Raw genomic sequence first — 22,175 nt, 5'->3', positions numbered from 1 at the left:
TTTTCTTTTGAGCTTGCATTCACCGTTTTGTGAATCTTCACAAATCAGAGTATTTGGGGCCATGGAATTCAATCCCGTCAATTTACAGATAAAGAAATTGAGCACTGCCTCCCAGCAGCGAACTTTATAGGGCTTGCTAAGTGCGAGGAGTTAAATGTAGGAACCCGCGGTCTAGGAAACACGCAAAACTCCGGGTCCCGCACACGCTCTCCACTCCCCACCCTGCCCCTCGCCGCCCCTCCCCGCCCCTCCCGCCGGCTGGGCACTGTGCGTCACTTCCGGCGGGGAGACAAAATGGCGTCCCGAGAATCCCGGGCCCTGAGGCGTGTGGAGCGGCAGCGGCGGCTGCGCCTGCTCTGGGATCCTTAGAGCCGCGGGTGGCGGCGAAGGCGCCAGGCACAGGTAGGTGGCTCGGCCCGGACTCACCGAGGGCAGCGGCGGCTGGGACTGACGGAGGGAGGGAGCGCGCGACAGGCAGTCCGGCCGGGGAGCAACGACGCCGCCGCCGCCCCCTCCGTCCGTTTATCCGTCAGCTCTTCTGGGTGGGGAGCGGAGGGCGCGGGGGAGGGGCCGCGGGAGCACGGAGCGGGGAGAGAGGCAGGTGACTGCGGGAGGGGGAGGGGTGGGTAGGAAAAGAAGTAGGGGGCGCGCAGGCGGCGGGGAGGGGCGCGCGTCCGCTCCGGGACCTCTCTCTCGCCGGCCGAGTTAGCGGGAGCGCCCGCCCGCCTGCTGCCAGCCGCCGCGTGCACCTGTCCGGCCGCCGCAGCCGCACGCTCTGAGCGCGCTCTCTGCCCAGGCTCTATCCTGCTCGAGCCGCGGGGCGAGCGCCGAGCCGAGGAAGTAGCGGACCCAGCCCCTCCACCCGCACACAGGCCCACGGACACGCACAGAGATGCGCGCAGACACTTGCACGCCATCAGGAACAACCTCTTAATCGAAGGTTTCCTTTCCTACACATTAGTGTTGAATAGGAATTTTTGTTTGTTCTAATACCGTTATTATGTCCCCTTGTTTTAAAATGCCTTTTTTTTTTTTTTTTTTTTTTTTTTTTTTTTTTTTTGAGCTTGCATTTACTGTTCTGTTTGGGAAATTTTTATTACCCAAGTTTGATAAAAGGAATTTTGGATTTTGGGTCGGAGTACCTATTTTGGGATCCTTAACTCTGATCGTACTTCTCAGGTCATGCACAAATCATAGAGCCTTTCAGGGCCTCAGTTTCCTCCCCTGTAAAAGGAGGTGCATATCTTTGGTCCCTTTTCAAGTTCTAAAGTCTGTTATCCTGTTCCTACAAGTTGTGTCGTGTGTGTTTATTTCCATAACAATGATTTTGATGGCCTCCTAATATGCAATAAAATTGTAACAGCTTGTTATGACTAAATACATTGTAGTTCCTCCAAATAAACTAGTTAATGACATTTGAATAAGATAATTTTGCCTCTACTGTAATCTCATATAAAGCTTTGTGAAAGTAGGCTGCTATAGTTTAAGCAGTTCTACAATAATTAAGTCTGATACATTTGATAAGCATCTAACACGTACAAATCCCTGACTAGAGAAAACTCATAGACCTAAGATACCCTTTGCCTTCTAGGGGCTCCTGGCTCAGAATGGTTGTGATAGGTGACAGCCATATGGGGAATAGGAAGCTAGATTCTGTGTGGGACTTGGAATCAAGAAGTCAGCTTTCTCTCTGAAATACATAGGAGCAGGGGGATCTAACCTGCTTCCTTTTTCTCATTTGGAAAATGGGCATCATAGTAGTACCTATCTGCTGTTGTAATTTTGAGTAGCAAGTAAATTGGTGTTTGTAAAGCTTTGTCAATTTATAAGTGCTAGATATCATAATAATGTTTGATAAATTTGTAATAATCTCTGCAAATTACTCAGGGGGACCTTTTTTCCTAAGGTATAAGATGGATATTATTGGTTCCTCTGATTTCCACCTGTTGCTATTTTGACTTGTGGGTATAAACGCCTGGTCTTTGGGAGGTACTAAGATAGAACAAAGCTAAACTTGTGCTCAGAAACAGCCTAAATTTTAACTTGATTTATGGGAGAAAGGAAGGTTGATGGGCCAGTTCTTTTAAATTGCCTTTTCTGCAGATTGTTTAAAAAAAGTTTTATTAAATAAAATGTTAAAAATAAGTATTATAAAATGTTAAAGAGTTAGCTTTCCCTGATTCTATTTTCCTTAGAGTTTGTAATACATTTTAATTTGCCCTGTTGTATTTGAGTTCCAGTCATTGTAGAAAAATGTCTATTTGCTTTGTGAAAGAATTATTGAGAGCCATGTTCTATTATTACTTCCATGTTAACTAAAGCTTTGACTTTTGAAAAGAGTCTATGTAGCTCTTCCAAAAGTTTTCAGAGAAGTATATGTCCCTCTCCTTTTGGTAGGACCTGTTACAAATCATCTTAGGTTTTGAAAAAGGTTTTCTATTTGGGAAATTGCCCCTATATATATTGATGATGTGTTTGGTAAAATCTTTTTTTCCTCTGACTTCAAATTCAGGAAATTCTCCCATTTTGGATTTTCTGATTGATTTTTTTTTTTTTTTTGATTGATAAATTGTTTTCCTCTGGTGTTTCAGATTTCTTTGTCATTTTTTCCTTTGGTATTGGCACCTTTACTAAGATGCCTGAATTACATATGTCACCATTTCAGGGATTTTGCAGAATATCTTGTGGAGAAAGGTCCTGGGGACAAAAAGTTTGCTTAAAGAGGCTTCTTTTTGAATTTTAAAATAAGCTATTCCTGTTCAACCTTAATATAGACAAAATTTAGATGATTTTCTAGAATTTAAGCCTGTATTTTCTGCCTTTGCGATTGGAATACATAACTTTCAGTTTCAAGTTGTACTGTTAATCCTTCTCCGGGTTATACAGGAATTCAAGAGATATTAGTTGTGATTTTGTTGGTTTTTTTTTCCCTAGTTAGTTATTTTTTCTTTTAATATTGGTCTGTTTTAAGCTTTTATAGTTATTAATTCATTTAGCTTGTGATTTGATACCTTCTTGGTTTGTGTTTTTGCAAGCTTTGCTTTCAAACTATTATTAATTCTGTACAAAGAAAACTGTGTGCTGTCACTTTTTGCAGACACAGGATCAGAAAGTTTAAAGTTACCAGAGACCTTGGAGATCTCCAAGTCACCTTCTACAGATAATGAAAATCCTGCTTGTGAGTATGAAGTGACTAGCCCAAGGTCAAATAGTTCTTAGCACTGATAGAATTGGGTCTGAGGTCCTGGACTGAACCTCACCCATCTGCTACCTTGCCTCCCACTCTTTTATAGGAAACAAAAACAGAATCCTGCAGAGGCACCCGCTGTTTGGAATTGTCCACGTTGGGTCATTTATACTTTTGATGTGAAGGTCTGAGATATTCTGTCATTCTCTTCTTTAAGTTAGAATTGTGTCATTAAATGCCCATGAATCACTCAAAATATTTGTTTGAATTTGATAGCTGATCAACACATTCTTTAAAAGCTTTTGTGGGCCTCAGTTTCCTCATCTGTGAAGAGAGGGGATTGAATTGATGATCTCCAAGAATTCTTCCAGCTCTGAAATGATATCATTCTGTGTTACTTGTGTTAGATTGAAGTTTTAACTCCAAGACTGGATTGGTTAGGGAACTTTATGAATATTCTTTTTTCTGAAGATCTTTTAGGATTTTCTTATCTGATTATTAAGATGCTATTATGCTGTCCTTTCTGAAGATGGGACATGAACTACATGCCCTCTTGCAGTCTCTTTATGCTCTTTGATTTAATGGCTTTGTAAATTGTTGCTTTTTGGCAGTTTTGCTCTGGAAGGCGCTCATTATGTATTTTGGAGCCAGAGAGTTTTTATGAAGTCAATCTAACTCTCAGTATCCACAGTGTTAATTGAATTATTACCGCATGTCATCAGATTTCTATACCTTTCCAGACTTAATTATGTATGAACTCTTTTCCTGGTCTTTGATCTAGCCAAGCTGCCTTTTGCCTAAATACATGACATTTACATCTTTAGCTTCTATGAGTTTCTATAGTCTGTTCCTCATGCACTTTTTGTCTTTTGGAATCTCTATCCTTCTGTCAGCACATAGCTTAAATTCTGCTTCCTATGTGAGGCCTTTCTTGACAATTCTCAACAAAAATTACCTTCGTTTAAATGTACTTATTTTACACTTACATGTGTAACCTCTCTAGTAGAATGTAATCTTCCTGAGGGCAAGTAGTGCTTCAGTGTATTAATTTAATGTAATTTTTTATTTAATTTAAATTTAATAAATTTAAAATATAAATAAAAAATAAATAAATTTAAAATCCTTTTATTACCCCATTCCATGCTCCAGCACTGTGTTTAATAACTTGATTTGGTCGAAAAAGATGTTTAGTGAATAATATAATTGTGGTGCTTATACAAGACTTCATTATAACAGATGCTCTTTTCCATAGAAACTAAAATACTTTGCTGAAGATGCATGTGTATTTCCATCAAAGAGAGTATTGTGTGTAAGTGTATCTTTAGTGGTATATTTCAGATTACTTTTATATGGAAAATTTCAAATACTAAGCCATCTCAGCACATGATTACTGTGATAGCTTTGGAGGTTTTGTTTTTGTTTCCATTTCCTTAGTGGATGGTGGCTATCTGCATATATACACACTTCTTCACATTGTACTTGAAATATACAGTTATATGCAAATGTTAGTAGTATAAGTTAGCTTTTAATTTGAAAGTATATTTTGGAAATCATTAAAATACAGTTTTATATGAACTTCTCTATAAGGGTTTTACTAAGATAGCCTTAAATTCTTTTGATGGTATTTTCATAAAAGTTAAGTAGTTAAAAGCTAGAATATATATATATGTATACACACACACACACACACATATATATATATACATATACATACACACACATATATATTCAGTTGATGATGACAGTGTGATTAATTGTAATGTGAACTATGGGGAAATTACTATATTTCAAATTTATTTTTTAATTTAAAGTTTGCTGAGATTGGCTATAGTTTTGTAGGTTCCTGTTTCAAGTATAGCGAATGCCTCATTTTACAGTGTTCAGAGAGTTCTTTTGTAACTGTGGTAGTTGCTTAGTTGTTCTTGCTCTTGGCTGGATACACTTATTCAGTTCTGTTATGAACTTGTTGAGGACGTTAACTTGCTTTGGCTCAATGTATGTCTTTGGTGATGGTAACAATTTGGCAAATTTAAGTTTGTTTTTTTTTAAATTTCAAATTTCTGCACCTAGGATTTTATTCATGTGGAAACCAAAGCCTAACTGTGGATTCTCTCTAAGTTCCAATCTTTCTTATAAATTATCTCCTCCCCCTCCCCCTTGGGTGCTGAGAGGGTGAGTGATTTGCTTACCTATAGAATAAGAGATCAGACTTCCAACTTTGACTTTAGGGCTGGCCTCTGCAATATGTGAGAACCCTTATGTTTTAAAGTTTGAAGATGAGATTATATCACTTCCTCTCAGTTTTACTATGATATGGAAAGTTGTCTGAAAGTTTGAGCTTTTTGCAGGAAAGATACCTTGGATTTTTCAGTCATGAAAATGCTTTATAACTCAGTGATCCTTAAAACACATCAATAAGATCAATAAACAAGGATATAACTTTGTGATCTTTTTCATCTTGTTTTATTAATTATGCCTCATCCCAATTAGATAATAAGCTTCTTTTGCTTTTCATTTTGCTTTTCACTTCCTAGGCACTTAATTGATTCTTTGATATAAATCTCCATATTTAACTTTTTCAATACATTTTATTTATTCTTTACAATTCTTACAATATTAGTTTTACTGAATACTTTTACTTTTGTTAGCTTCTAGTTCCATTCAGATAAATGAATATTTATGAAATGATTATATATTTATGACTTTATGTTATTTACTTAAAAAGTGAATTTTGAATTGGATCTGGGAAAAGCCAGAAAAGCCAGTTGTTTATGACAAAATTGTGAATAACATTCTTCTTTTTTTTTTAAATGAGAATGAAGCAATATGGTTACATTTCGAAAGTGAAGATTTCCAGTAGCGGTTATTTAAAATATCACATGCAGATTTTATATACATACATACATATATATATATACACACATACACTTTATGCTATTTCATTTTGAAGCTAGTTCTTTGTGGCATATTTTTTTAGAATTGCTGCTTTAATCCATGTTGAATTTTCTTTCCTGTCTGATTTAAGAAAAGAATGTTTTTATGTTAAGTAGATTAGTTTATATATTGATTTAATCATCTATTTTGGGGTGAAGGGTCATTATCTATAGATATTATTAGCTGAGTCTTTTAATACTATATTGTAAATTTCACAAGTTTAAATATTCTTGGAGAATTGTTACCTTTGTGGCTTTCACATTTTGAACAAAAGGAAATTTCTAATTAGTCTTATGTTTCCATTCTAGCTTTGCAAAGTTAAAACAGTTTATTCTCTGCTAGGTTTTTTAAAAGAAGAGCTGTGCATTTTTATTTGGGTATGATGGAGATATTATAAAATTCTTCTTATGTGAATTTACTGAGACGTCTTCATGTAGTTTTATGCCACTGTGCACTGCAGTCTGTTTTCAGGATTTAAAAATCAGACTGTTTAAAGCTAACTTAAATCTTTCAGCATTAGCCTGTATCTCAATTTTTTTCTAACTCTTGTTAAGGTGAACATTAAGAAGGCAGCGGGATGTAGTGAAGGGAACATGGACACAGTGGGTGACTTGGAACAAGCCTCTTCTTTCTTTGTCAATTTCCCTATCCGAAAAAAATCAGTAGATTAGTCTCTAAAAGTACCTCCAGTTCTAATTGATGGAGCAGAACAAAATGTGACCTTAAAGACTCTCTGTGAACAAGCTGTCTTATTAACTTAATAAAGACAAGGCTTTTGGAAAGATAAAACTTCCAGAAATAACTTGGTTCACTTATCCTTTGAGTCTTATTATCAAACAAGACATTAAAAATAAATTTCTGAGCTTGCCAGTACCATTAGCGATGACCTGTTACATTTAAATAAAAAAGGTATTCTTTATCAAAATAAAGTTATCGCAAGTCTCCCATTCAGATAATGTTTTGCCAGTTGTATTGAGTTGAAATCTGACAAAACCTAGATGGAAGGGAAGTGCTTGCCTGCTCCTGTAAGTGGCTAAGCTATTCACAGTGGAAAGAGAAAGTGGATGAAATGCTGATTGCTTAAACCAGTGGTTCTCAAAGTATGGTCTAGTGCAAGGATCCTCAAACTACAACCCGTGGGCCGATGTGGCAGCTGAGGATGATTATCCCCCTCACCCAGGGCTATGAAGTTTCTTTATTTAAAGGCCCACAAAACAAAGTTTTGTTTTTACTATAATCCGGCTCTCCAACAGTCTGAGGGACAGTGAACTGGCCCACTATTTTAAAAGTTTGAGGACCCCTGGAGAGAATCCTGGGGATCTCAAACCCTTTTAAAGGGTCTACAAATTCAAAAATAGTTTTTATTTCCAATATGGTAAATGTTTATAAATATAATCCAGATAAACAAAAACGCTTTGGAGAGATCCTCAATAATTTTTAATAGGATAAAGATTCTGAAAACAAAAGTTTGAGAACCACTGGCCTAGACTTTTATGACATGAAGTTGAATGGGCATCTGTCACTTGACCATTGAATTAGTTGAATATCTATGTGTCGTTTGGACATACATTACAAATGGACAGTGATTTGAACTCAGTCATATTTGAAATTGAATAAGATCTCTTTTGAGAGATTGTACAAAACTTTAAATGACATAAAGCTGCCCAAAGTTCTTTCAGATAATTTGAATCAAAGAGCTTCTTGAACCAGAATTGCAAGTGACCCAAAGGCAGTGGAATGAACCAACCTACTAGAGGAAGCCTTTTTCCCATTCCTTTAGATTCTCTCCTTAGAAATCTATGTACTTGGTCAAATGTAGTATCTTTTATCCTTCTCACTTCAGATGAAAGTTCCTTTAGGGCAAGGACTGCTTTGAATTTATAACTTTAGTGTTTGGACAATATTTTGCACATGATGGGCACTTATAAATAAAAGCTTGTTAGATTGGATGGGATAGGATGGGATGGTTAGAGTAAGCAAGTTGCAGCATATTCCCAACAGTAATTGTGATCTTTACCAGTGGAGGGAGTACCCATATGGAGGAAATTGTGTATCTGTAAAGATAGAGTTAGTAATACAAGGACTATAGATTTAAATACTAAAGTAATAAAGTTTAGGTTGAGAGAACATTGATTCTGTTCTGTGACTGGTTTACCTTTTTTCTAACACTTTAATTATGCACATCTGAAATGTTATTGGAGATCTGGGCTCTTGTGAAGGGTTTTTCTGTTGAATAGAATGAACACTTGAAATTTTCTCACATTTAGGCTAATACTATATTTTCATTACTTCTTACGTATAACTCTCTCATCCTGTAACATCCATCTTCTGTCACTATGTTTTTGTACTGGCTGTCCCTTATGCTTGGATTATACTCTTTTCTTGCATCAGCCTCTTTGAATCCCTTCTTTGGAAACCTTCCAAATTCACCTGCTCCATGAAACCTTTCTTGATTTCAAGGTAAATGAGAATGGAGATTGTGAAAAGCACCTAGTATTATCTTTTCACACCTTTGAGAGAAGACACAGATTTCTCTCTCTCTCTCTCTCTCTCTCTCTCTCTCTCTCTCTCTCTCTCTCTCTCTCTCTCTCTCTCTCTCTCTCTCTCTCTCTCTTGCTGAGGCAGTTGGGGTTAAATGACCTGCCCAGGATCACACAGCTAGGAAGTGTTAAGTGTCTGAGGTCAAATTTGAATGCTGGTCTTCCTGACTTCAGGGCTGGTGCTCTTATCCACTGTGCCATCTAGCTGCCCTCCTAAGATACAGATATCTCAAAAATTTGTTTGGACTTTTGAGGAGCTTAAGGAATTTCTTTTCTGTATGAACATTGCCATGTAGTTGTATAGTAAGAAATCTGAAAATACTTTGAGTGGAACAATGATTTCTTTTTTCATTGTAGGAATGAGGTAACACTAGTAATTTAGAAAGATTGATAAGTATTTTACAAAAGATGTGAAGGTACTGAAGTATCTATGTACATTTTTCAAACCATTGTAATTTTTAATGAAAATCATTGAAATGCTTAGGAAAATAAATGCATGGTAATTGCATTAAATTAAATTAAATTGGCTTAGGATATTTATTTCTCTTATTTCTTCAATTTCCGTTGCTTCCCTTATGATAGCAACAGTAATTTCAAATATAGATATATGCAAATTGGGATTATTATGCAACAGAAATGGCTGGAAATCTTAAATTTTTTATTTTACCTAGGCAAGTCCCTCATTTACCTAGAATTATGCATATAGTATACTTTTTCTTCTAATGTCAGAGAATTATAGAAGTTAAAATTGGAATGGAGATCCCCTAGGGAAACAGCCTTCTTTTACAGAAAAGGAAACTGAAATTCAGGTTGTAATTTGCCCCAATCTCTTCAGACTGCGGGAAGTTCCACATAATTTATGTGTTTAGTTTCTGCATCTGTACACTTACAAATAATTGCTCATTTATTGGGCATCAGTGAATGACTATCAGAAGTTATTCCATGTAGTTTATTATTTATGACATTTGGTTATGACTCAGACACTGGAATATTTACCTGGAGTGTATAGGTAGTTTTCTGTTCTTTACCTTCACCATCAACTGTTATACTATTAGCTAGTAATTTTTTAAAGACAAATTTTATTATTAATATCTTTTTGTTTTTGCTTCAAAATCCTTTCCCAACTGTTAAATGAGCCTCCCTCATAATTTGGAGAAAATAATCAAAGCTGACCAATGCAAGTAACTACATAACGCGCGCGCGCGCGCGCGTGTGTGTGTGTGTATTTATATTCATTTATATATATACATATATATCATTCATGCTCTGTGGTCCTTTTTCCCTTTTTTAGAGGGCAAGGCAATTGGGGTGAAGTGACTTGCCCAGGGTCATAGCTAGTAAGTGTCACAGCCAGTGTCAAGTGTCTGAGGCTGGATTTGAGCTCAGGTCCTCCTAATTCCAGGATTGGTGCTCTCTCCATTGTGCCATTTAGCTGCTTCTATCCTTTACTTTTTTATAGAGAGGAGAGAATGAATGGTATGTTATCTTCCTTTCTCTGGGCTGAAATTGGTCATTATCATCAGTGTTGGTAATAACATTGCTGAAGAAGCCCTGATGACTTAATAGGGCCTAATGGTGGCAGTGTCTAGTTCTTAGACTTTGGAAGGCATCTAACAAAAGTATCTCATGCTATTCTCATGGAAAAGATAGATTGAGAAGAATTTACACCTAGAAGAATGACCTCGTTCCAAAGAATAATTGTTACTGGTTTGGTTGCAGCTTTCAAAGAATTGTAGATTTGCAGTTGGAAGAGATCTTGGAGGCCATCAAGTTCAATACCTTCATTTTATAGATAAGGTTAATAAGGCACATTGATCAAAAGTGATTTACCCTGGGTCATAGAGCTAGTGAATGAAGCAGGATTTGATTTCATAACTTCTTGACTATTGCGTGCCCTCAATACTATATCAGAAATCTGTCCTTGACCCTGTGTCAGTTACATTATCAGTGACTTGGCTAAAGTCAGGGATTATAGGCTTATGAAATTTTCAGATGGCAAAAAAGCAAGGAGCTTTGTTAATAACTAGATGAGTGTTGTAAGAAAATAACTTTAACAAGAACATTGGGCTGAATCTAATAAAATTGTAACTTACTAGGTAAAAGTGTAAACTCTTAAGACTTGTGAAATTAACTTTCAGAAGGCATGGCTAGATAGCAGTTTGAAAACAATGTTAAATTTTTTTTAGTGAACTGTGAGCTCAATGAATCAGTAGTATGATATGATAGCTAAGAGTGCTAATGGAATTGTGGACTGTTAAGATCAGGTAATGGTGACAAGTAAGGAGTGATAGTTCCTCTATACTCTCCTTGTTTTGGCCACATTCTGAGTAATTTGTTCATAGTTTTGGGAACTTCACATTTAGGAATAATGTTGATAAATTAAGAGAAAATCCATAGGAGTGGCACTCAGGGTAATCCATGGTAATGAAGATTAGTTGAAGGGTCTGTATGCTGTTTAAACCATATTTTCTTTTTTTGGAGGTGGGGCAGGAAGGTAATCATTATTCTCTCTAATGTCTGAAACTCATGGGGAAGAGGAATGAGACTTTGTTCTGAGGGCAGAAATAGTATGGATTTAGGCCTGGTGTCAGGAAAAATTCACCAACAATGAGAACGGTCTAGAATTTGAATAGGATACCTTGGGAACGTAATAGGTCCCAGCAAAGACAGGAAACTTACTTATTGGTTATATTTTAATAAGGATTCCTTTTTGAATATGGGTAAGTGATTATCCAGGTTCCTGTTAACTAAAAAATTCTGTGATTTCTTGTAGTCATTGTATTACTACTGAGCACTTGTTACCAAACTAGCTTTGTAATGCCATTGAAACTAATATTCATTAATAGCTTCCATTGTTGCCAAGTTGGTATATTATTAAAACATAGACCTGGGTTTTCTCCCTGAACTTCCCCCATCCCAAACAAATAAATCACAATCTGACCCCTGTCTACCATTCTGGTCTGAATTCTCAATATGTACTCCATTTTAATCCAATTGGCCTACTCCTCCTTCTCTTACAGATTTCATGTTCTATCACCTGATATTCCTTCCTCTATGCTTTTCAACAAATTGTTCCCCATATTGGAAAGTATTCTCTCCTCACCTTTGCTATATAGAATTCTATCCTCTGGCTTCCTTCACAGGTCTGCCATGATATCCCCATAAGTCAGTCAACAAGTGCTTATGAGATGCTTATACTGCTACAAACTTTGGGGATACAAAAAGGACACAAGACAGCCCCTTGTTTTCAAGAACTTATAGTCAAATGGGGGAGATATTATGCAAACAATAAGTGTACAAACAAGATATATATAGGATAAATTGGAGATTTTTTGTAGAGGGGAAGGTAGTATCAGTAAGGGGAAGAGACTTCTAGAAGATGGAATTTAAATTTGGACTTACAGGAATCCAGGGAAAGATGAGGGAGAACGTTGGAACCATGAGGGGGAGGGCTAGTGAAAATTCCCATAGATCTGGTGACACAGTATCTTGAGAGAAGAACAACAAGGAGGCCTGTGTCAATGAGTCAAAGAGAACTTGGTTGTGGGGAGGATGATGAGCGGGGAGAGAGGGAGGAGGGAAGATAGAGGAGGTAGGGAACTTCTTGAGAGCAAGTACTGTCTTTTCCCTTTCTTTGTAGTCTTAGCTGGCATATAGTAGATATCTGTTCACTGACTGACTTCATTCACCTTGACATGAGTGGCTTCTCTCACCTTGAACTTTGTAGGTTTTTGAATTTAATTGAGTTTGAGTTCTGAAAAATGTTAAACATTTTATGCAAACTAAGGATTTTGTTATATTAAAGGAAGAGTCATTCTTTGGGAGCCTGTCCTTAATTAAAAATGGTATCAGAAAAGACTGAGGCTGTAAAATCAGAATGGCTTAAGACCTTTCTGAAGAAGGATATGAACTTGTATGTGCCAGAGCTGCAAGGACATAATTGTTGTAATCCACAGTTTTTAACCCTGAAGTTGACTTAAAAAACAACAACAACAAAAAAACCCTCTAACATTCACCTGCTTAGTTCCAGAGTGCAGGTTTTAAACATCCTGGCATATTACCCTTTTAAAATTAAAACTGTATACCTGTTAATAAGTTTTCATTGTGTAAGATAAGTCCCTCGCTTTCAAAGATTCATAGATGAAATTCTCATCTTTGCTAAACTTTTAAGAGATACTATTAAGAATATGTATGATTCTGAGAATATAGATCTAAGATCTAATAGCAAAGTACTTCACCTAAAACAAAAACAGAAATCCAACCCCAAAACCAAAGTATTGCACCTGAAAAGTATATGGCATTGTAACTTGTATTTTACATTTTGTTCATTTTAGGGATATAATTTGATATTTTAGTAGTCCTGTAACTACTGATACACCCATCTTAGATAATCTTCCATCTCATCCCTTTTTCTTGGTTTTAGTTTATTTTTGACAGCCAGTTATTTCAAACTGACTTTGAGAGTAAAACCTTGATCAGTGAGGGGAATTCCCAGTGGAAAAACTGTTCTCTGTCAGTGCAGATCACAGCATTTTGCAGCTTATTCTTAGATTTAACTAACTTGCCTAGTCACCTAATCAATACAAGTGTGGTAGGGCTTCAACCTGGGGCTCTTTGACTCATGATCTATCTACCATATTGCTTGTCAGGAATTGAACTTTAGATACTTTGATGCTAGTGTTCTTCTTATACTATATGTAGTGTTATACCTTTAGCAAATTGCATATTGAAAATGTTTTGAAAAGAGGGAGACTAATAGAAATCAAGACTACTTCTTAGTAAGAATTACATCTATAGAACATCTGATTGGGATACAAGTCACCTGCACATAAATTTATGAAAAATCATAGGGATCTGTGACATAAAATTTAATGACCAGCCTCTATGCTAGGAGATCTGAGAACGTAGGGATTAAAGAATCTGGAAAGTGTTCATTTCTGATTGGTTCACCAATCTGAGAAAAAGGACATTCTCAGGGGCTAATGATAGTTTCCCAAGCCAGGCTCTGCCAGTGCCAAAGCCAAGAAGTACTTGAAAATTGGCAAGAAAAAGACAAAATTGTAGATTTTTGTTTTGTTTTATTTTGTTTTGTTTTGTTTTTGCAGTGGAGGTGAAATAGTAAGAGAGAGTGAAGAGAGTTTAGAGCAGATTTGTGAGAAACAACAGAACAGACATTGTCAGGAGAAGGGGGGAAAGGTGCATAGTCAGCATGCTACAAGGACCAGCATGCTCTGTGGAGTATAGGCTGGGGTCATTGAGGTCACTAATTCTCTTCCCCTCCCTCATATACTTGAATAGGGCTGGGAGAGAGGATTCAGTGTAAAGACAAAGATATGAATATATCATAGTAGCCCAAAACGTGTTACTGTGTGCTATTCTAATGTTCATAATAATGAGTTTTGAAGAGAAGGCTACATTCGTTTGTGATAAATTATCTTCCTTCACTTATGTTTTCTTTGTATGTATTGTAGTGGCAAGAAGATGATTCTGGGATTTTTGAATTCTGTTAATAGAACACAAAGTCAACTATAAATTCTAAAAATTCTATTACAAAATAAAATGTAAATCATCCTTCATTTTTATATCCATATTGGTTAGAGCATATTGCTAATAAACAAGACCAGGGCCACGGTTTCCAGTCCTTGTGGCAGTTAACTTTGTTCTGTTTCACAACTGGAAGCTATAGTTCAATTGACCAATAATCATTTTGCCATTCATTGATTACTGTGAGGGTCAGGTTGATAGACCAGATCAAATCCATTATCCTTAATGGCTTGGAAAAATGTGCTGTGGAGAATTAGCAATATCTTTCACAAAGGAGAGCATAATCATATTTTAAATTAATTAAAAACATTCAGTATGAGAAATATACAAAAGTTATGAAGATGTCTATTAAAAATTAAGGAAAGATTTAGAGCTGGACAGGACTTCAAAGGCCAATTAGTTCAAAACAATATCAGAGACATTACAGGACTTGCCTAACAGTAGTTGGGTAGAAAAGAAAGTGTATGAAAGAAAGTTTTCATTTGGATTTGGAGTTAGGATTTGGCCTGGATTCCTAACTCTGCTACTTTTACAGACCATTTTATTTCTGGGTCTGAGTTCCTTCCTTTGTAAAAGGAGGAAGTTGGTTTAAGCCCTTTCAGTTCTAAATCAATTTCTTAGAGATAAGAATTAGTTTCAAATATGTACTGTGCCTAAATTGCCCTAAGACTTTGGGGACAGTGTGTGGGTATATACACATGTATACTTGTGTCTGTCTGTGTGTGTGTATGTGTGTATACACATATTTAGAAATGTGACCCAAACTCTTAATATGTTACAGTGAAAGTTGTATTTGAAATGACACACTTTTCACATAAAAATATTGTTCCCAAACTAAATGAAGAAAGAATCCTCATGGTAAAATAGGCCATTTTAATTTAATATTGTATTTTGAATTATGCCATATGTATTTTGTGAGTAATGTTATTCTGTGGCCTGTGATTAACTGTTCTATCAACATAATTATACTTTTATTGGGGATAATTTAGCTTCATTTGATTAAAAGAAAATAATATTCTATCAGAGGTTGAATTTAGGGAGCATAGTTCATCAAAACATTCTGCATTTACTTCAAGATTGACTTGTTTCTAAACATATGATATTGCTTTGAGAACTTAATGAAAAATAGACCAATGAGCAGGAGATTTAACTTGTGGTTGCCTGCTCCCTAGTCTATTCTACCGCCATGACTATAGACGATACTCTTCATGGCCTTAGTTTCCTCATCCATAAAATGAATATTGGATCAGATGATCACTCAGGTTTCTTCCAGCTCTGGAACTGGTGGTCCTACATTTGTGAAAATGCTTTGTAAACTTTAAGGTGCCACAAAGCCCTAAGACTTTTCCTTATTTTCCTACTGTAAGAACTTGGAAAATAGAAAGTAATTTTTAAGTAGTCTTTTCTGTTAAATTTAGTGTTAATTGAAAAAAAAAAGAGGGGCATTTTAAAATGTAAATTTGCTTCCAGAAATTAACAAAGCTGATTTCATTATTCTTAAGGGTGATGCAACTCCCAAATCAGAAGGTTGATGTCATCCTTTCTAATAAGTCTACTTTTAGCATTAGAATGTGATGTAGAAATAAGGAGAATTAGTGAGATCCATGTTTATGGATGGTGATAGCAAAGCTGGTGAATGGGGAGACATCATTTTAGGTTGAAGTTGGTTTGGTGTACAGTTGCTTTATGAATATCCTTTTGAGCAACTTTGTAGTGTTCTGTGTGTGGGTTTAAATCACTGTAAATTGTAGGTAGGTACATATTACAATTGTCTGTTTTTCTTTTTAGGACTCATGTAATCAAAGGAGTTTCTTTGTTGTGTGTATCTTTACAGAACACAACAGGAATTCAAAATGAATCAGGTGAGTTTGACAATAAGAATTTATAACAGTACATTACCTAGATGTTAGTCCAGTTACTTCTTAACAGACATAATAACACAACATTCATCCCCATAAAATGTAAGACTGTGTAGTTGTGTTTCTTAATATCTTTAATCAATCCATTGTCTTTCACAGTATGCATTGTTTGTGAAGTTTAGTGTTGTTTTGTTGTTGTTGTTGTTGTTGTTGTTGTTGTTGTCGTCGTCGTCGTCCTTAGTTGACTGTGTTGACATTTAACTTGTGCTCTTATCCAAAAGAGCCATGGTACTATTTATAAAATACTGGCTCCAAGATGCTCTTTGAGAACCCATTTCAGACCTAGACTCCCCAGTGATGATTTTCTTATTATACAAGCTGTTGACTTCTATTTTAACACCTTCTCTTTTGGTTATTCTTCATTGTTTTAAAATGGGGACTTGTAGGGTCAAAACTGATCCAGTGAGAGAATTACATTGTTCAGAGTCCTGAAGGACCTGCCATTGTCATAAAAATCAAGGGACAGATATTTAAATCTCCTTTTCCTTTTACAAAGATATGGAATTATACGGGCATTGAAGCTGTCATGGCTTGAACATGTCAGTAGCATGGAAGGTGTTATTATAGGAAGTGCCTGTCATGCATGATGGAAAAGTGTCTTCAAATCAAATGTCATTTTATGCAGAACAAAACCAAAAACATTTTGTTGAAAAGAATGAAGCATATCAGTTTCACAAGTTAGCTTGAAATCATGAACCTCACAAGCATGTCTCCCCTAGCCTTCCCCTTCCTCAATCTTCTGCCATTTTGGATAACTTTTTGTTCATATTTTCATGCAGTTCTGATCATCATAACTTATTTTAATTAGTGAAGCAAATTTGATATAGTTAGTTCCTTTTTTTGTTGAAATTTTTGGAAATAGAATTTTCCTTTTAGTTATGTCTTAAAAATTAAAATGTTTTTGTTTGTTGTAATTCAAAGTACCATACATCTAAAGAAAAGGTTCTGGCCAACATATGGAGCAGGTGGTTTTTATTATTTAAAGACTAGCAGATTTACTGACATACTTTGAAGGCGAGTTTTTTTTTTTTTTTTTTTTTTTTTTTTTGCAAATGGGGGTGGGGAGGGAAAACAGATTGTAATGAATTCTGGAATATTGTTCCATTGAAATTATATTCGTAAGTCCAGATTTTTATTTTTTACTATTAGTCTTATTATTATTTTTTAATGTGCACTAAGCATTAGCCCAAGGGAGTTTACTGTTTTCCTGGCCCAAGTACTCAGGTCATATTCAGACTGATTCCTAATGCTATATAGAAGAGACCATAGTGTGGTGGTGCTTGTGCTGCATGACTGTTCAGTAATGATTTATTTCCAGATGTAAGTGCAGTTTCAGCATCAGGCTACTTACAATATTAAGCCAAGAATAATACCTTATTTCTAATAGAAAAACTTTTGTAATGCTTTCCATTTTCAGTTTGGCATTCCAAGTCACACTTGATTTTTACAATTTTTACAATGTTCAAAACTGCTTTTCTGTGGACCTTTCTTACTTTCATGATTTCATTTTGCTTCTGGAAAGTTTTAACATCAGAACTGCAGGAGAATAGCCTTTAATGCCACATGGTAATATCAACTCAAGTATTATCTTGATTAATAGCACATTTCTGAATTGAGTATAATTTAAATGTCCAAATGGTGATGAAATAAACACTTGTTTAGATTAAATAGAGTAGTTCACTTTTCTTCATTAAATTTATGCCAACATTATCTACATTTCAATTATTTGAAGAGAATTAGTTGCATAATAATTGGTCTTTACTATCATACCAAACCTTTTTGATTTGAGGAGGGAAAATTTTTTTTTCCTTTTCAAGGGGTTTTCATCACTTTGTTTCTCGATAAATTCTAAATTTATTTGCGTCTTACTAATTTTTAATACATTGAACATGGGAAATCAGTGCTTAAGGAGTTTATAGATATCTCTATATGAAATAATTTGGTTATTTTAAAATTTGAGTTAAATTGGGATTGGTTAGGAGTATAGTAACAACTGAGTTATGTCTTTGGAGTTGGGTTATTTTTAGTTATATTCTTTAATAATTAATAAGCAGTGCTTAGAGAAACTTGAGTTTCCAGATGTGTTTTCTAAGTACTTATACATAAGCTATTTTAAAAGGTCATTCTTTTAGATTGGTTATGGCAAGTATAGTACCTCATATGGTACTTGATGAAATAGTATCTTAATTCTTAGAATTGTTAAATTTTAAGGAGCTGAAAAAGAAAGGAAGTGTTATCATTATGTCCCTGTAATGATTCCCTCAAAGAAAACAATGGGATCTATAACATATTTTTATTTGAATTAATTTACCCTTGAGCTTTTTAATCATTTTACATAAACACATCATCACTGTTATCTAGACCATATTAGTTTTTGTACTAAGCAAATTTTCTCTGTAGATTTAGCTTTGGCACCTCACCAGAAATACTTAACCCTTTATTTTCCTAAATGAGAATTTTGTTTGACTTGGGTGTATATAAATTATTAGGTTATAACTGAAATACCTGATTATTAGATACCTAAGATCTGTCATTTTTTTCCTGTCCTTTTCTTTCCAGGTTCTCCTTTTATTTCATCTGAATCAGATAAATGTACATTAAATTCAAAAGGGAATCAAGAAAGGGATAGGAACAAAGCAGGGGGTGGAGAAAGGTCTAAGAAAGAGGTTAGGATTGGTAAGGGAATAGTTATAAGCAAAACAGACTTAACTGTTGTATGGAAGAATATGAAGGGAAGATTAAATGGAAAGAAAGTAAAAACCTGGATTGGGTCAGGTTAAGAAGAAAAAGAAGCTGTAACAGAAAGGAAGTGTTAGGCAAGCTCCCTTTCTTCTGTCAACCACCTTATTTATAAAATAGACAAGAAACATTACAAGAAAAATTACAAGTGGATGGGATGGAGGGAGATGCACAATTAACAAATCATGACTGTGAATATGAACATGATGTGCTCACCATTAAATGGAAGGGGAGGGCAGAAAGTATAAGAACTTAGAATCTGACAATATGTTTACAAGAAAGCATAAGAAAGCTTAGAAATTGACAATTTGTTTATAAGAAATCCATTTGAAACAGATTTGCATGATTTTAAAGTAATCTAAAGCAAAATCTATTATGCTTCATCTTGGAAAAACTAGAAGTAACACTCATGATTTCAAATAAGACTGGTAAATATTGATAAAATATCGATAAAATAGAGATAAGGTAGGGAATTAATAGTGTACAACTTTAACTAGACAAGGATTAGTTAAAGACTTGAATAAAACATTAGAAAAATTAGAGATTATAAATCTCTGATTATTGAATGTTAATAGAAAAAAAATTTCAGTACAACATGGAAACTTAACAAAAATTGACTATATGGGGCATATGAATGATTTTACCAAAAAATGTAAAAAAAGACGTCTTTAACATACTATATACTGATCATATAATGCAATTTGCATATAAATGCAAATAATATATTTGGTAAGGACCTTTAAAGAAAGAATTAAAAATCATTTTGAGCCTAATTAATATAATTTTAAAGAACTTGTAGGTCAAAGAATAAATTATAGCTGCAATAGAAAATTTCACCAATGAAAATGATAATAATGAGATGACATACCAAAAACTTAAGGAATGTGACTAAAACAAAATCATTTTGAGCAACAGAACAAATTGGGCTTGAAATTTTTAAAACTTGGGCAATATGTTTATATACTTTTCTCCTGCAAGCCAAATAAAAGAAATAGTAAGTTCCACCTTCTTCCATCTGGAAAATCCTGCAAAAACTGAGTTTTGAAAGTAAGCCAGGGAACATAAGAGGTGGAGGTGAGGGGGGGGTCCGGTAGAGCCAGTGAGGTTGTACAGTGAATACAGCTTGGGGCCTCCAGTCAGAAAGACTTGAGTGAAAATGTGGCATCAGAAACTTCCCAGCTTTGTAAACATAGGCAAGTCATTTCATTGTTTGCTTCAGTTTCTTCAGCTATAAAATGAGCATAAGATATCTACCTTCCAGGGTTGTTGTGAGAATCAAATGAGATAATATTAATAGAGTGTTTAGCCCAGTACTTGATACATAATTGGTATTTTATAAATATTTATTTCCTTCTTCCCCTCTAGGGCATTCCAGCAAATGGGGGGAGGGAGGAAGCTATGAAAAGAGTTTAAAGAATGTTATACGAGAGAAATAGCAGTAGCTAATCTACCTAGATCATAGAGGGGCAGTAGTAGACTTTAGAAAGTTAGGAAGGTGCTGCATTGTGAAGGATTTTAAATAACAATTTGAAGAAGTTTCATGTGCACCTCTAGGAAAGGGACAGCTACTGGAATTTCCTGAGTAAGGTAAGACAGGGTCAGACTTATATCTTAGGAAAATCAAGAAGGACAAATTTGAATTGGGGAAAAGATTTGAAACAGGAAAACTAGGCTATTTATTGTACTTGTTTAGGAGAAAAGTGATGAATTCTCTGCAAGGATGGTGATTTTGAATGAAAAGAGGGGGATATATGTATATGTGTGATGACCATGCTAGTACCCAGGACACCCCAGAATCAAGCGGCGTCAGAATAAACAAAAGTCCTTAGTCTTTATTCTTGGTCTTTAGGGATAGAAGTGAACAGGATGGAAGCAAAATCTCTGCAACCGCCTTCTTCCTCCTTTACCACTAAAGTGACTCTGGCTAGTCTTACTCCATCCCCTAGTCCCTCCTATAATCCTCTATATACACCAATCATTGAGCCAGCACAGGATAGTGGAAAGGATCATTTTCCAAGAATATGCCCATAGAGTATTGTCCAATTAGTAGTTAGCTCTAAGTACTTGAACCAACCTCAGTGCAATGACTCAAGAGTTTCAGCCCTCTACATATATGCATGCAATATAATATGAAGGTAAAAATAACAAGAATTTGTTTCCTCCCTGAGACAATTGGGATTAAGTGACTTGGCCAGGGTCATATATCTAGGAAGTGTTAAGTGTCTGAGATCATATTTGAACTCAGGTCCTCTTGACTTCAGGACTGGCGCTCTCTCCATTGCACCACTTAGCTGCCCTTGAAATAACAAGATTTGACTACATTTGTCCATGTGCTGTGAGAGTGAGTTCAGGATAACACCCAATTTGCAAGCCACTGTGATTGCAAGCCTGGGTGACTTCTGGAGGATAATAGGCCTTGGGCATTAATAGGAAAGTTTGAAAGAGTGCCTTTTTTGGGGGAAAGAAAATGAGTTCTGCTTTGGAATATTGAATTTGTAATATCAGTAGGATATAAAGTTTGAGATATCCAAAGATGATATGATCTGGAGCTCAGTAAAGAGATAATCGTTGGACACCTCAGATTGGCAGAGATGACAGGAAAAGATAATGATGAATGTTGAGGAATGTGGGAAAACTGGAACATTGATGCATTATTGGTGGAATTGTAAACAGATCCAACATTTGGAAAGCCCAAAGGCTGTGAAACTGTGCATATACTTTGATCCACTACTGGGCCTGTATCTCAAAGAAATCACAAAGGAAGGGAACAGCATCCACATGTGCAAAAAATGTTTGGGGCAGCCCTTTTTGTAGTGGCAAGAAATTAGAAGTGCTGAATAAGTTATTATAGGAATGTTATGGAATATTATTCTATAAAAAATGATCAGTAGGCTATTTTCCAAAAGCATGAAAAGACAGAAATTATTGCTAAGTGAAGTGAGCAGAAACAGGGGATCATTGTACATGACAACAGCAAGATTATATGATGATCAATTCTGATGGATGTGACTCTTTTCAACAATGAAGTGATTCAAGCCAGTTCCAGTATCTTCTGATGAAGAGAGCCATCTGAACCTGGAGAGAGGACTATGGGGACTGAATGCAGATCACAGCATAGTTGCTTTTGTTGTTGTTTGCATTTTGTTTTCTTTCTTATTTTTTTCCTTTTTGATCTGATTTTTCTTGTGCAGCACGACAATTATGGAAATATGTATAGAAGAATTGTACTTGTTTAACATATATTGGATTACTTGCCATTTAGGGGAAGGTGTTGAGGAAAGGGAGAGAAAAACATTTGGAACACAAGATTTT

General features: G+C 35.6%; 1 protein-coding gene across 2 annotated transcripts in view; it reads left to right on the top strand.

Moving 5' to 3' along the window:
- Positions 1-294: 294 nt before the first annotated feature.
- PRDM2 (PR/SET domain 2) overlaps positions 295-22,175 on the top strand; it is a 184,562-nt gene continuing 162,681 nt past the window's right edge. For both annotated transcript variants that reach the window (XM_051988511.1, XM_051988510.1), the window contains exons 1-2: positions 295-402; positions 15,994-16,067. In XM_051988511.1, the coding sequence (XP_051844471.1) occupies positions 16,059-16,067 (9 nt within the window). In that variant the 5' untranslated portion in view covers positions 295-402; positions 15,994-16,058. The remainder of the gene's footprint in view (positions 403-15,993; positions 16,068-22,175) is intronic.

Source organism: Antechinus flavipes, chromosome 3, assembly GCF_016432865.1.
Source record: "Antechinus flavipes isolate AdamAnt ecotype Samford, QLD, Australia chromosome 3, AdamAnt_v2, whole genome shotgun sequence".
Lineage (NCBI taxonomy): Eukaryota > Metazoa > Chordata > Mammalia > Dasyuromorphia > Dasyuridae > Antechinus > Antechinus flavipes.
The sequence above is the reverse complement of the archived record's forward strand: the minus strand, read 5'-3'. Positions and strand labels throughout refer to the sequence as shown.